The sequence below is a fragment of the Pipra filicauda genome, unplaced genomic scaffold, assembly GCF_003945595.2.
Source record: "Pipra filicauda isolate LSUMZ 115617 unplaced genomic scaffold, ASM394559v2 scaffold10_size6260569_pilon, whole genome shotgun sequence".
Taxonomy (NCBI): domain Eukaryota; kingdom Metazoa; phylum Chordata; class Aves; order Passeriformes; family Pipridae; genus Pipra; species Pipra filicauda.
Window position 1 is genome coordinate 5721039 of NW_024103541.1, and position 17075 is coordinate 5738113.

The 17075-nt window shown below is 38.1% G+C and overlaps 1 protein-coding gene across 1 annotated transcript in view; it reads right to left on the reverse strand.

Moving 5' to 3' along the window:
• The window catches only part of ACTR3 (actin related protein 3), a 30015-nt gene that overhangs the window by 11203 nt on the left and 1737 nt on the right, over positions 1 to 17075 (reverse strand). Inside the window, exon 2 of the mRNA XM_027723613.2 lies at positions 3172 to 3227. Coding sequence (XP_027579414.1) covers positions 3172 to 3227 — 56 coding nt within the window. The remainder of the gene's footprint in view (positions 1 to 3171; positions 3228 to 17075) is intronic.

Genomic DNA, 17075 nt, shown 5'->3' on the forward strand with positions numbered 1-17075 from the left:
TTACATAAATCAGGAAATTCATATATACATACATATACATACTTACATATATATATATATATATGAGAAGCATTAATATCAGCCTCAACTAGTCAAAGGCTGTGCTGCAAAAGGCTGTGCTCCAATGGTAGAAGCATTTTTCTAATTCTCACCTTTGGTAAGAAGTTATGTTTGCTCTCAATAAAAAACTAAAGTTATGAAATCAGCTGCTGCAGCCTCCAGCCCACCAGACAGGGCAGCACAGCTACAACAGCCTGCTAGGACCCAAAGCACCCTGAGTTCACTGATGTTCCCCATCCTCCTCCCTTCTCTTCCCAGAGAGAGCAACAAGCTGAGCTGTGCAGCCAGAGAAACTAAGAAGTGGAACGTTGTGAAAGATTGAACAGGATGAAACAGAAGTCATTATTTTGGGTTCTTCAGGAAGAAAACTGAATCATACTGCAACTTCTGTAGCTGCTTACAGGAGAGCAGAGAGGAAGCAGAAGGCTGAGGAAGCCAAACAACATGGGGGAACAGATAGGAAGCAGAAGCTAAAAATCGGGGGAAGATGTCGCAAGGCCAGGGCTTGCTGCAAGTGAAAAAACAACCTTGACAAATACTTTTCACGTCATCATTACAGATTTCACACATCTGGGGAAATTTTTCTGTCCAGATGTGTGCTATCTTCAAGAATTTTCAAGTAAAATCCACCACTTGCCACAGGATTATATTCACTCTCAAGTCCAAGTGGTTTCACTCTGTTAACAAGCCTAACATGAGAGGTCTCAATATTTTGCTGCTCTTGAGCCCAGTCTGTTCACCCTGAGTCTGAAAGGCAGAAGTTAGAAGCAAACAACCTGAATCAAGAATCATATCCTGAAAATACAAACAGGAAAATAAACCTTGCTGACACCAGAGCTGGGGTTACTGCAGCGTCTGAGAACAAGCAGCACTCCGGGGGTACCCAGAGCCATTGCTTTTGGTTTGCTTGGCGCAAGAATTAAGAGCTTTTAGGGAAAAAAAGAGAACATACCTGCATCAAATCAATTTTTGTGCTAAAACACTATTCAAGCCAGTTTTTCCTTTTAAAGGTAAAGAAAAGGCCATCAGCTATCACAGATTAACTAAAACAGATGACAAATCAAGGGAACTACTTGGTAATGGAAAGATGTTGACTCCTATTTTAACATACAGCAGGAAAAACCTGATTAACTGAATAAAAACCAAGTAAAATTAATGATATAAGATCTAAAAATCAGCCAGGGAAGAAAGCAGCGAACCCAAGTCTCTTTTAAAAAAATCAGCCCAATATATCCTCATTTACCTCACTTTCCATGCAAGCACTTATCATCTCTACAGAAGCATATTCAGATTTAAATCAAGAACACAGCATAAGGAGATAAAAATTTTTAAAAGCAGGAGTAAATAAGATAAGCTGCAAGGAAACAAGGCAGAAGGAATGCTGCTCCAACCTGTTTAACAGCAAACATTAATTTTAGAGAATCAAAGTGATAAAAAGCAACCGCCACTGCTGGAAGCCGAAGGAGAAACCAAACCATTTTTCCACTGGGGATAATATTAAGGAAATTAAAGACACCAATGTGCTTTGAAGAGATCCACAATATTTGGAACATTTCACTTTGAAACTAGGAACTGCTGTACTCTATTTTCATTTCTCTAATGTGGATTACACTAGGCTCTTCTATTTCGTTCGAGGCAGAGGATTAACACAAACTCACGCAGTCAGTGTAATTATCTAACTTGGGTTGCAGTACTCATGAGAAAAAGGCCTTTTTTACTAACAGAATTACAGTCAAGGATCATTTCAGCTCTAGGAGCATCTAAACTGAGCATCCTTTTTTAAATACACCACACTAGATCAAAAAGCTGTCAAAAAAAAAATCTCATTTCTCCCCTTTCTCTTCTACTTTAACAGCATTACTGTTGTATAAATTTCTCTGCTTAACTATCTGACAGGTCATTTCATTCCCAAATTTGTTTAAAATGTCATGATATTTCTTCTCCATTTTTGGAACAAGAAAGTGATTTTAAAATTAAATAAGCCAAATCTAAAGATGTAGAAAAAGTATGAAAACTCTATTTATCTCAAATTAAATAATCATTTCGCCATTTACAACTTAATGTCTGCTAAGAAGTTTAAAGAGCAATATAAGAGGGTTTCAGTAAACTTTGTAATATAATGTTAAAATTTTTGTGTGAACAGCAAAACTGTAGCGTGTTTTATATTTCACTGAGATAAACCAAATGAAGTTAATGTAGAAAACCAAAGAACTACATATTAAAAGCCAAAGCAGAAGACATTTAAAAGATTCTGTTAATGCATTCTCCTGTTCTGATACAAGTACATGAATTAGCCTTAGCTTTCCATGAAAATTGCTTTTTGAAGTATGTTTCCTAGAAAAATTAACACAGAGCCAGAACTACCAAGTTCTATTTTACAGTGGCTGTGCTGAAGTAGTATTAGTCCCAGGTCTCTTCCTGTTGTATTTACAAGGAAACTGGGTGTGCTAATTATTCCTTTTTTACCAGGATGTAATACGTGATTACTTCGGCACGATAAACAATGACAAACTGCCAAGTGGTGTAGGGGGTCAAAAGGTGAAGCATTTCTAAAGGAAGTTGAGTGAGCTCCACTCCCAAGAGGAGAACTGTATCACTTCAAGTGGGAGAAACAGTTTAGAAAACAGGGAGTGAATAAATAAGCTCTTCCACATGGGGAAAAAATGGAAATGTTTTCTTGTTCTATTTGCAAAACATAGTAAATTAACATCACTGTAATACTGACAAACACCTGGAAGTATAACATTTTAAACCCTAAAAATATTAAACCATACAATTTTGAATTTTTTCTATATTTACAATCAGCTGAAGTTTTACCAGATAAATCACTAACAGGGGAAGAACCTTCTAAAAAGTAAATATAGCCATGCTACTGGATTTTAACATAACTTCAATTTCCAACAAGTTAACTTCAAGTGTTAGTATCCTTTTTCAGTAAATGTATTTTTCTAACTGAGTATCCATAACAAAACAGAACAGAGCCACACTATTACTCTGTGTCATCTCTCAGATGTCTTCTCAAGTTGTTTATGTTTTGGGTTTTTTTACATAGCATGTTACAGAAACTCCAAGAGTAACTTCAGCATTCATACACAAGTAACAAATACTTACATGAAGGAATAATGAACTGGGGTTCAGTATTACCCGCATATCCAAGCTTTGTATACCTGTTGAGGCAAAAAAAGGATTAGGTTATAATATTCAATAACACAAACACCAAGGATACTTCCCTTTTTAGTGAAGAGACCCCTCTTCCCTTATCAGAAAGACCCACTGATTTTCCTTTAAAAACAAACAAACAAAAAAACCCCAGGCAAAATAATAACTCTTTTTTTAAGTGTAAAACAATGCTCCCTACCACAGATCAAGCATCACTGCCAACTTCTACTGTAGTAAAATTTTACTAAAGAATACCAAGTATGTAATTCAATTTATCACTGCTTAGGAGTATAACTTTGTCAGAGCAGTTCCTCACTGCTCAGCAGTTAGCATTTCTATAGAAATATTTTCATACTATAAATATTAGTAGTAGAAGTGTTTTGTAACTGCTAACTATGGGGGAAAACAGCTCCTCTGTCCATGGACTGCCAGCTGGGCATGTGGCAGGGCTGGCCATCATCACATCATACGCATTTCCCAAGAAGTGCTATTGTAGGTGGCAAGTACTGACAGCTGAAAATGACAAGTAGTAGCAAAAGACATTCCACTTAACAAATGAGAAAGTGTTAAAATGTGTCTAATAAGTTAAGAAAGCAAGAGGAAAATAACTACATGCCTTAGCCCACCCAATTTCCAGAAAGAGCTATGGATATATACATCATCTTCATTGTCATAATATAAGAAAACTGAACAAATTAACAAAGTATTCATTAAAAGTAACTACAAAACTCAGGGTACTGAACAATCCAGCTGCTAAAACTTTTCCAAAGAGTTACCGATAGCATAAGCAAACTCTAAAACATGCAGACCAAATTGCACTGCTCTAACTTCAGAGTTAGTCTACCCACATGTTTTTAACCAACACAGACATGACAAGTTCTCATTTTCTGTGTACAGTCAGACAGCTGCACTAACTAAATTAGCATCATCAGCAAAAGCACAGAGCACTGTAGTAGCACCTCTACAGTTTTCAGCACTCTGACATAAAACTGGAATATGTTAGGAGGTGTAGGGCAGGACTAACTTTAACAAGCCATAAATTCCTGGCAATAACACAGCAAAATGCCTGGCAACAAATACAGCAAGAGGTTGGGTTTCCCGGGCTGGAAGAGGGGTGCTGCTGTAGAAGGTTCTGCTGTGATGCCACTCACGAAGCCGTGAGCAACTTGCGCACGTGCCCACACACAACACCCACACAAATTTCTATCACTGACACTAATGGCACTCATCAGTGTCAGGCAAAAAGACACATATCCTCAGCAGGAAGGTGTATTTCTTTCCAAATAGCAAAATGATTAACACAGGACCCCATCTGACACCAAAAATGCTTCACGAGAGATGTATTTTTGAAACTGTAAACCTGATCTTGTGTGGAACACAAGATAACAGTTGGGAGTAACCATGCAAAAAACCTGACTTATTATCAACAGGAACATTTACTGAAAAAAAAAAAAAAAAAAAAACAAAAAAACTTCACAGGCAAAAGAAAATAAATAACAGGAAAGAAAAAAAAAACTAAATACTAGAAAGAACTTCAAACCTCATGAAGTCATCAACATTAGGCACTGTATGTGCCTCAACTCAGGACACGCAACTCAGATTTTGCACACAAGTTTGGTTTTAATTTTCTTCTTAAATATCTAGTTTCCCAAAGAAATGTCAAGAATTCCACCAACTGATGCATCAAACCTATAATGCAGAGTAAAACTGATCACTGTATCTAGAGCGTTTTAAGAGGCTTTTAGTGCCACAATTAAGAAAACCAGCAAATACTGACTCACTCCCTCTACCTTCCCCTGCAAACCAAAACTGTGGCATATAGATTTTAAAGCTAAATCTACACAAGAACTTTGGAACCTGACGACTACATAAACCTACAACAAGATTAGAAGTGCCTTAACAAGCAAAAGAAGTTAAAACTGTTGATCATTAAACTCACTATTTCAAAGAAAGCAAAAGCTAAACTGCTGCAGGTAACAGGCAGCTTAGTTACTTTGTGGGTGGGAATCTGCCCAGCACACACACAGCCAGCAGACTGAAAGAAAAACAGTCACATGAAAGATGCATTTTACATAAAAATACTCTATTCAGACATAAAATCAGCATATATAAAAATGCTATGCTCTAGTCAGCAAGAAGTGTACTACTGACTCATGAAAAAAAAAAAAAGTAGTGCATTTTTAGACTTCCAAAAAAAAAGAAAAAAGAGGGGAAAATCTGCATGACTTCTGGTCTCTGAATATCAAAGCATTTTATCAGCAAGTCTCCACTGTAGTCTCTAACACAATGTTTCACATCTCCAGTGTGCCAAGACCTCCTTGCCACAACTCCCTTCCGCATCCGGAATGCCACCACTGCTTGCCCAGGGGTCAGGGAAGGACCCGCTGCTCCCTCAGGCTCTTCAGGCCTGAGGGCACATCCAGTCTGCTGCAGTGCTCCCATGGAGACTGAGAACTCAGGGCTCTGGACAGTGGCACAACAAAGACTAAGCCTGATTTTCATAACTAAACATATGTAGAGATACTCTTGAGTCAAAATGGAGTCTAAACATGTGATAGGTGAGACAAAAAGGTAACTTAAAACTGATTAACAGCTGATAAAAACTTTCAGTTCTCCAAATGCACAATCTAGTAACAATAGGGTTCTTTACAAATTAACTTGCAAAGATGAGGCGTTATTCAGACTCATCAGATCAATTCTATCACTGGAAGTACATATCTAAATCACATGAAAAAAAATACCGTAGGCAATCCAAATTCCACAAGGTACACAGTTTCCACGGACAGTTCATACATGGTACGTGTGTCTGACTAAAGTATGATTCACAGGGGAACGAGGCACACCCCGTCTTCTTCAGAGCTGCAATCACTGCCAGTACAGAAAAAAATCCTGATATTTAAGATATCATAAGGCAGTGCCAATATTAGATCACAGTTTTCCAGTAAATCCTGGCTTGTCTTGCTTGCAGCATAGCACTGAAGAGTGGCAGGAGGGACTTCCATAGAGACAGGCAGGTACATTTCATTTAAGGAACCTCAGATTCAGCTTTCCCACACTGAATTTGGGGCACTGAGCAGTAAGAGTATAAGGCATTGCACAACTGAGTATAAAGGTATAAGCAGATTTCTATTAAAATCTGTAACACAGAACTGATTTACAAAATCCCAGAGGTGAAAACCTGAATTTAACCTTGATTGTTCAGATGGTTTCCTTTATTTCTCCACTACCTGGAGCGTGTTTCTGTGGCCTATCAGCTCACTTAAAAAAAAAAAAAAAAAAAAAAAAAAAAAAAAAAAAAAAAAAAAAAAACTCTTAAATATGGCAAAAAAATTGTTGGATAATCGTGACCTTCAAATTTACTTCAGAAGATTGGCTACAGAGTATCCAAGAACATTCCACAAAGACTCCATACATATGTGCCAGTATATAGAGCACTATACACATACACACCCCTTCCATGGTATCTATCAATTTACACATACATGGCGCTAATATTGCCCAGTGACTCCCCTGCAACACCTTCTCCAAAAGGAAATGGGGTCTCACACACCACCCTCTGGCCTACACAGATGTAATGATGCGACGAACAAAACATGATTTCTTGTAAGGGACATTCATAGCACAAACAGGTTGTGGGTAGCAACCAATGAAGGTTCCGAGTTAACTCCACTAACCCATATCTCAGCCGTCAGTGGAGAAACATCTCTAGTGTCACATCAACCTCAAATTCACATCCTGAAACTGCTCAAGTCTGGGCTGATCTGTCTGGGAGCTCTCTGGAAGGACAGCCAAAGGGCTTTCCAACAATGTTCTCAACTGCACTAATGGGATTTCTTACATGTGCTCTCTCACCTAGAATAGATGTTTCCGAGGCCACGACATGAAAGCAATGTCACTTGAAGGTTACTTACGTATTAGTCACAGACAATTTTAAAGCCAAAAGGAAATAGCACTGAGGGTAAGAACTTCTAATGACAATGTCATTAACAGAACCTCCTTCTGCAAACCACAAACTGACCACGTGCCTTTGCTCCATTTCTGTCCTGCCCACAACAGAGGTCATACACTCTCCCAAGTTATACGCCCCGGCTCTAGCACAACTGTAATGGTAACAAAGGAGAGAGGAACAGGGGGACAACTGCTTTGTGGGTAATTACTTTGTTCAGTTGCTCCAAGTACAATAGAACTAGGGGGTCCAACACGAGTTGTGTGTCATTTTACTGACAGCTTAACACAAAGACACCAATTAGCCAAGCACGAGCAGAGAAGAGCATCTGAGGACAAATGTCACCTGACCTTCAACTCCAGGTTACAGAGCAAATCCAGGTTACAGCCTTCCCCTCAGCTACTCCTAATGACCTAACTAAAAGCGATTTCACGCACAGGACACTTTTAGATGCACATACAAACACGAATAAGACACACTTTCAATGCTGGTCCCACTGGAAAGATGCAATGTAACTTGAAAAACAAACAAAAAAACCCAAAAATGCTTTTCTGTGAGAAGGGAGGAGTAATGTAAGTAGGAGTAACAAACCCAAAACAGTCTGGAAGGAAAGTCAGGATTAGGCTAAAATCAAAATGGTCTCTTTCTTGTTTACCTTCAAGGTGCATAAAGTTAGAAAAACAAGTATATATATTTGGATATTGTTTTCAGAGGGGTTTTTTTTGTTTGCCAAATTGCTCTCTTCGTGATGGCTCTGAATTACTGTCCACCATCTGAGCCACAACCCTTCTCTGCAAGCTCTAACTCAAACTGCAACATATCCTTTGATTGTATCTCAGCCTGCATGATGCAATAGCCTTCCCAAGCAGAGTAACCTGTACAGCACACATGTTGGCTTGCATGTGTAAGTTCTAAAATTCCACTCTGGTGTGTACCACAGCCTGCACATCAAGCCCAGCAAAGTTTTTTTAACTAAACACACCTCAAGTCCTGTGCAGAACCTGTCCAGGGGGTCTTGCTCCAAGCAAGTTTAACATTCAGTGATGGGATTAGGCTTTACACAGAGTTAAATGCATTTACTCTTAAAGGTAAGCTGATACTGCCTTGCAAGGTGTCATTCTTGCTCAGGCAGCAGATCTGTACTCCACATCCTCCTCCATGCAAATGGGTTTAGAGCCAATCTCTCATTTCCCATGACAGTCTCCTGCCATCCCCTTATGAACTCTCCTGAGGCAGGAGCGCTTTGCATTTCTTTCCTGAAACCACGAGGAAAAGACACCCAGAAAGGAGGGCCAAGGACAGAAAGTGAGATGATTGCAACACACATCATGCAACATACATTGCTGGCTAAATTACTTTAAAAGAACTGTAATTAAGTAAGAAGGTTATAGAAGGCACTATAGGAAAGCTCAGAGTGGGGATAGTCTGAGGAGGACACACATGTGGTAATATATTCAAAAGGGTATGAAATAAGTCATATGGCAAAAACTTGAAGTTTTAAACAGAGAGGAATTCTGCTTTTCAATACCATCTCCTTACAGATGGTCTGTCCATCAAAGACTTCATCAAAAAGGGCTTAATATCCCTTCCTGTTTTAACTGGATAAATTCTACACAGCCAGTTATAAGTTAGATACTATGTTTATACTGTCTGATGTCTTCTGATAACAGCTGCTTTAAAAAAGAAGTGGAAAATTTCTCAAACATGGATGAATCCCTAGTCTTCATACACAGAGCCTCATGTGACTGAAAAGCCTGAACAAGCCTTTATTTTTAATATTTGTTGCCTTTCTTCTATCACCCTTCTTGTACACCACAAGAGACTGAAAAGCCTTGGAAGTATTTGCTTTTCAAATTCCTGCAAAGAGAAATAATGAGAAAATTACAGTGAAAGAGGAAAGCCACTTTGCCCCTTTAAAAAAAAGTCCCAGCTCTGGTATCTGGTGTAAATTGGTTAAGCAGCAGCAGATCAGAAGTCCCCGAAGAACTGATTATATTAGGAAAATGGGACTTGTATTAATAAATTAGTTTACTCTTTTCAAATGTCCTTGATAAAACACAAGACAGTGAAAGACTTTGAAGTGAGTCGTGCTTTTTATATTTTATATCTTTACTTAATATATATTACCTTTTATACATTACTAGTTTGCAATTTTAAACAACTGCTTTTTTAAAATATTTTTGATCAACAAGTGTTTCAAGTAATCAACAGTGAAAGCCAGAGAAATAGTTCTATAAATGAAAAAAGCACACAAGATTAGAAGTGCTCTCAGATGAAGAATCTTGTTAAACTGTAGCTGAGACACATGAAGGGATGGTAAAAGGGAGTACAGTATTTCAACAACATAGAAGACCCCACCTGGACAGCAGACATGTTACAAATCTGGCAGTCTATACAACCTTGGTCTTGGAATTAACTGCATTACTGCATGTCTGAAACTATTATTTTACAATATTTCCCCTGAAAAATATCAGTCCACTTGAGCAAGAACTGTCACCTTGACAAATACTACTTTGCCACACATCTAAACTGTCACTGTAAAACAAACCATAAGTAGACTAAAGGAGTGTGCAATTTAGTAAATGAGCTCAAAATCAGCTTGAAAGCGAAGTGCTTCTAACACATATTTATTTCCTAAATACAGAAAATCCCGCCTTTATAAAAGGCTAACTTATCTTTAAAAGTATCTATATTTTTATATAGAAATTTATCCTGTGCTGCTTTTTATCAGCAGCTACATCTACAACTCCAAGCACAGACAAGACTATAATGTTTGCTAGTAAAATCCAGCTGAAGTGGGCAGTGAAAACCACAAAGTCACAGCCACACATAGCCAGACCAGAGCCCTCCACGTTCAAGTCCAAGAGCAAAATGAGGCAAAAGCAGTCTGTGCTACACAGCATTCAGAACAAATTCACATGCAATGTAGTAAAAGGCTCCAGGTGACAGTTTTCATACCAGTCTGGAGAACAGAGGAAGCTACTGCATTGTGCTGCTTGTGGTTTTACTAACATTTGGATGGAGTATAAGAAAACAACTTTCCAATTTGCTCTATGTTTACTTGCATCACAACTTAAAAAGAAAACTCAAAAAAAACCCCACACCACTAGGAAAGTTCTCTTCTCCTAAAAGTAAACAGGAAGATAAGATGTATTTATTACCAAAAGACCCTGGCTTACGATGGAGGCTTGAAACCAGCCAATATTTAAGTGCTTTCAACTGAAAAAAATCCCAGTTCTGGCATTCTGATGTTTGTAGTCTTTGTCAATTTTATTTATATTTGTAAACCCCCTTTCTAGTATTTAAAGCTGGCACATACTAACACAGAAAACGTTTCCTTTCCTTTGACTACCTTTCCCTCAAAGTAAGAAGAGCAAACTGCTTTGGATATTATCTTTGTATAATGAGAGGAGAGTAGTTTGTGTTGGTAAAAGCAGAATGCTCTCTTTCTACTTACTGCTTCCTTTGAGACTTCTAGAGTAATTCATTTTAACAAGTGTCTTAGCAGTGCCTCTGTGTTACACCACACCCACACAATACTCACCTATACTGGTAGGGTTTTTAATTAACTTATATGTCATTTTTTGCAAGTTTTCTGAGCATTTTGCACAGCCTGCCTACTCCATGCAATATTTCCTAATAATGAGGAAAGAATGCCCCAAAAGTTTGGAAGTCTGAATGACTAATTACTTAATAGTACAAATTACTTATGAGGGGGAGATTTATTTGTCAACTTTCTACATCATTTACCCGAAATAAGCTGAACATCAGGAGTTGGACTCGGACTCGATGATCCTTGTGGGTCCCTCCCAACCATATTCTATGATTGCACAGACATTTATCAGGAAATAAAAAACCAAGAGAATAAAATAATTATACACACATTTTTTAACAGATAAAGCAAGGAGGGATCAAGTGAATGGACAAATACATAACTTGCAAGTCAACAAAATTTTGCACTTGAAGAAATTAGACAGGTAAAATCTAAGTCATGATGCAGAAAGAGCCTTAGCTGATATAAACCAGACTTGGATGTTTTTCCAAGCAAATGCAATACAGTGGCTAAACCTTTTAAGTTATTCCACATTAAAAAAAAAAAAAAAAGTTGAGCTTTTGTGCTTGCTATTTGTACAGTTTCAGCACTTGAGAGCTCCAGCTTTGAACCAGCAGTCACTGCTATCATCCCAATCACACCAATCTGAGCAGAGGGTAAGATGAAACCAACTGGACTGGGAGCGCAGGGACTGGAGAGCAGGAGAACCCAGCAAGAACTGTAGGACATTGGAAGTGTGTTGGGACAATCTCCTCTGGACACCAGTTACACTTCAGCATTCCAGTAGGTAAGCAAATGTTTTCCATCAAGAACAGGCCTGCACTAAACCACCAGATTACATATTTATCATGTTACACCACGCTTCTAATAAAAGGCGGCTTCCGATTAGATACAGTTGGCTTGTAGAAAAAAATGCCCCACTAAGCTGTGGACAAAACCACACCACTGGATCTTGTTTAATATAAAAAGCAGGTCTCGTTTAACAGGATCAGAGAGATTCTGAAGTCTGACTGTAAATATGCAAGCAGTCCTATTGTGAAAGCTCTTGCAGATGATAAACAGCATTCTACATCTAAGGCAAGTCATGACAAAATACTAATACTGAAAAACTGGATAAGAGATACTGCATCAAGTAAAGAATTAAAATTTGGATTCATTCACTGATAGCAGGGTACAATCAAAATAAAAGTATCAACAGACAACCTCCTGTCTGCATCTTGCTCTCCACAAACTGAGCATGCCAAAACACATCCCGTGCACAGCTGCAAACATTTGCAATGACCACAAGAGAATAATAAAGAGAAAAAGGAAGCCTCAGGAAAAATAAAAAACTTATATTTATCTAGAGTTTTTCCATCTACTCTTAAAAATGCAAACTCATGATCGGAACAAAAAGAAAAAAGATTCAATTGCATTATACTCTAGATTAAGTCAGTGGATGGAGCAATCACTTTTTCAATTTTGGATATAATCCTCCTTGATAACTGAATAAACAAAACCCTAGCAATACATCACTTGTGCTTGGAAAGGAATGATACTTCATTTTGATGGTTAAAGTAATCCTGCTATGGGCACTAACGAGTTTGCAATCCAACCGGTTTTTTAAGCATCTACCCAAGGATGATTTTTGTTAGATTGGTACAGCTAAATATATTTTAGTTCAGTGAACAAAACCAAAAATTAAAAATTATACCAATAGAGATTCTTTTTCCTACACAAAGCACAAAAGAAGCTGCAATTTCCTTGGGGACAAACTGAAGCATATCTTTAGTTATTTCACCTTTGAATTTAACATCATCTCCTTAAAGTCTTTTAATTTTGGACAAGTGTTCATTTAAGTTTTTTTAAAAAGTTTGTTTGAAATTGTCAAAGCCTTTTAGCACTTCCCAAAGAAAGTCTGCAATGATGAAACTAAATGTTGAAACACTATGTTGAAACTTTTCAATTCCATGAACCAAATGACCACTGCAAAGTTTCTTATTTGTGCCTATGAAATAATACAGAGTATGGATTACTACTCAGGAACTTGTGCAGTATTTCTGAGCTGCTAAAAACTGTATTTTCAACTATTTTAGACAAGTAAATGTCCACAGGACTCAGGCAATCAACATACTTTCTGGGTAGAAAGTCCAAGTACTAAACAGGTACTAAACACACCAAGGAACAAGAACAGAACCTGCCCTGTCCCAGGCACACCTACAACCCTGCCCTCCCTCAAACCTTTCCCCCCAGCCAGGAGCTCTTTAACACAGAAGGAGGTTCATTTACTATTAACTTTACAGATCTAGCCCATGGATGCAAGTGGGTTTGTGCTCTACCCTGAAACGCCACCACCCATTTACTCTGTATCAAGCATTAAGTGGGACACAGGAAAAGCAAAGCAGAAACAAGACCGGAAAGTGCCATGCACCTTGAATGGCTTCTGAAATGCACTCAAATAAGATATAAACTGATTCCTGCAATGACATTACAAAAGAAATATATATGTGTGTGTGTGTGTGTGTGTATAGGAATATATATATATTCCTAACTGAATTCCTATCATTCTTAACTATATTGCATACTCAGAACATTTAGTGTTGCAACATGAATTGTGATGTATTAGAATCATTTAACAGAACACCATAAGTCATCATCAGTCTTTAGAATCTCTTTGCAAATTTTTTTCTAAACCACAATTCTTAATCTAGCACAGCTCCTTTTTGCACTTTAAGGATGAGGCATTTTCCCCTCCCTCCCTAACCACTTCAGCCACTGGCAAGCAAAAGATATCCTTAAAATCCTGGAAGAGTATTTTTTCCATATGCCATTAAGGAAATATTTTGTCCATGCTTTCCATGTTGAAAAATTACTTCTGGGATGACACAACACACAGAAAATTCATCCCAAAAAAGAATGTTTTCATGAAGACTGGAACTCATAGAAAGTCATGACAAGATATCCAGCTTAACTGCAAAAATATCACAGTGTTGAAACTTTATACTAAACAGAAGTTATGCTTTGAAAAACCTGTGGAAATAACCCATGTCTAGAACATTAGGAAAGAAAAATAATTTCAAGGTCCAGTGTAAGATACCAAAAAATTTGGAAAGCACAAAAAATAAAGGCTGTAACTTCCCCCACCCTACTTTTATACCACTGGATTGCACCTCTCACAGATCTTTGCTGTCTATTGAAGATTAGTGTAAATGAGAACAAGACCCGTGAAAGGCAATATCAGGTGAAAACCCAGACAAGAAACAGGAAGACATAATCCTCTCATAACCTTTCACATCAGAAGACACTCAACCCATAAATAGTTTGCTCTACTCAAGAGTATGAACCTACAGAAGTGTTGCATGAAGATTAACTAGAGCAGTAGGGTTTGTAGGGAAATGCCCCAAAGCACAGCTCCCTGCACTGCACTCCACCTGAGCACCACTCAGCCTCCACTTCTCTGAGTTTCCATGTACCCAAAAGTTAATCCTTCCTTTATTCACAGCAAAACCAGTTATAGAGACTGAACAGCCAAGAAACTCTCAGATAAATGTGGTTCATTCCAAAGAACAGCTTGCAACGTTACGTCAAGAAATCCTGGAAATCCTGAGAAGCCTCAATTCTCCTGGCTCTCACCTAAGAGGGAACCCAGACTGCCATGAGGTACCACGGGAATCTTGTGCTCCCATCAAGAACAGGAAATCTTTCTCCAGTCAACCCCAAAACCTTTAACTCTTTCCTAGTATTCAAGACAGAAGTAGTTAAAAAACCACACCCATTTCTGTGACCTGTATATGGGAAGTGAAAACAGGGCCCTAGGCTAGTAGAGTAGAGGAAGCAGAAGAAAGCAAGATCCACGACAACAGGTTGAGTTTTTTCCACACAATCACATAACCAACTGACTCAAGAGGATAACCAACACACACAACCCTTCCAACAAAAGACTCCTGGGTACACTGAAGAAGCTGGTCACCAGTGACACTCAAATATTGAATGGATCCCCTGACAGCCACAGAAAAATGGCACACAAGCCTAGAGAAAATGGAAAGTTCAGGTATAGAAAATACAAGTAATTTCCTTCATATCCCTTTCATTGCTAAAATTAAGTTCTCATTTTGGAACTGCAGTAGTTACACAGCCACTTACTTCAGCTCAGCTGAAGAGCCATTAATTTGAAACTTGCAATTATCTGCCATCCTGAAAGAGCTAATTCACTGTTATATAAGTTATACTAAAGGAAAAAAAGTGCATTCACACAGAAAGACACAGTTAAAATCTACTTTCTACTTGTCAACCTAATCAAGCTAAATTCTAAAGTGGCGTAGGAAGAGCTTTTAATCATGACTTGCAGGCAGCGCTGTGTTTGCCTGTACAACAGGCAGCAAGAACTATTCAAATACCCAAAAGGCACACAGTAAAAGACTGCAGCCTACTGTGATTAAAAATGAGTAAGAGCTTTTTTCCTTCTTTGGTATGTTGCTCATCTACTTTATGGAAATAACTCCATTTTATTTTTCTATTTCCTATTTTTTACTTTAAAATGCGTCTAATCCTTAGATACACCACAATATGAAGTAAGCCCATTCACAGCACACCTACTAACTTAGAGAAAATCATTAAAAAACTACTGTTTGAAGGATATGAAGAGAACACCACACAGGTGCTACTTCACAGCTCATTGCTCACGGACAGCATGCCCATCTACTGCGCAAAGAAGGGAAAGAAATGAGCTCTCAGCAGCCAAGTGAAGTCAAATTCAGTACTAACATGGACAAATACTTCCTGACAATAAGGTCCACAATGTTGTTCTATAGATTACCCAACAAAACCATAATATGTTTAGAACTAAATCAGACAAGGCTACTGACTATAGAAAGAATTAATACCGGTTTTAACAGTTATGTTAAACTAACTGGGCTCTTCAGATTTTTTATTTCATGTCTATAAGTTTACTGTATAATTAAGAGGACACTGCATCAGACAAGCAGCTTTTTAAAACCACAATTAAGTATTTACCTGCTCTTACTAGGTATCAATTACTTTATTTTCTAGGTATCAAGTTTGCTTAAGCAAAGAATGCAAATTTCAAGGTAACAAATGTAACACTGGAAGAATTTTTGCTGCACCCATAATCTGATTGCCATGTCTCTGACTTCACCCATTTCCCAGCTCCAGCTGTATGACACGTACTTAGATGACTCCTAAAAAGTTTGACTAACCTGTCAAAACCTCAAGTGACAGGGACTGCATGATCTCCCCAACCTCTTCTGTGTTTTGGTCTCTTTATGCTTTGAAAGAGGTACTTATCATTTGTATAATCTGCGCAGGCTGATGCTGAAAAGCACAACTTTGTCACCTTCCTTATGCCTCTGTCTTAGGTGGCAAAAATGCACCTACACATAAAAAAACCCAAACTAAACACTCAGATCAACAGGCACAAGACAGGAAGACACCCTTAATATCTCTTCTACATCTACCCTTTTGCTGAGTGAGGTAAATTCTCCTTGGATTGTAAATTAATAATCAACCTCCCCCTCTAAAAAAAGCCTACTTATTGGAAAACTGGTGAACATTTAACGCCTTACTTGTTCTAAACAAGGCAGTTCCTTTCACCCTTTCTGCTTTGGTTGTATTTTCAAAACATCTTTTCCTATTTTCAGGGGCTATCTTTCATTTGTCTGCTTCCTTTCATTTTGACAGACAGGACAGTACCCTGGGTGAGACCTCAACTGATCTGCACTGAGCACACGGCTGATATAATTTACATGTTGTGTTCTCACTCTCACTTATACACACAAAATGAGATGGACGGGCAGGGCTACAACAATTAAAAACTAAAAGCTAATAGCATTATTATTCTATCATATCCTACTGCACTACTACCCACCTGTTCGCTCTTTACCTTAACTATTAGATCTTTCCTTTATAAATTCACCGCTTTATACCTCTGTCTACTGAACTCAATGAATTCAAACCACTCCAACACTCTGTAATGATTCCAATGCTACAAATCTTTGTCCCCACTGTACTGAAGCAGAACTTCAAGGATGAACAACCTTGGATTAGGAAATGCACCTGAAATGAATGGCCTAAAGAGCTGAATAAGTTGGGCTGTGTTAAAAAATACAAAATACTAGTGCACAATAAAACAGCATCTTAGAGCATTTTGTGAAGACTTGGAGGGAAATAAATAAAACAGGAGCAAGACTTGGTCAACATCATATTCAAGAAGATTAGAGTATGCCCTGTGCACTGAAGTCAATTAATGGTGTACTTACACACACATCCTCCCCAGGATAATTCGTTTTATCACACGTGTCCCTCGGTACACCTCTCACATGAAGACAAAGACATTTCTTACACAGCTCTATGCTTGCATGC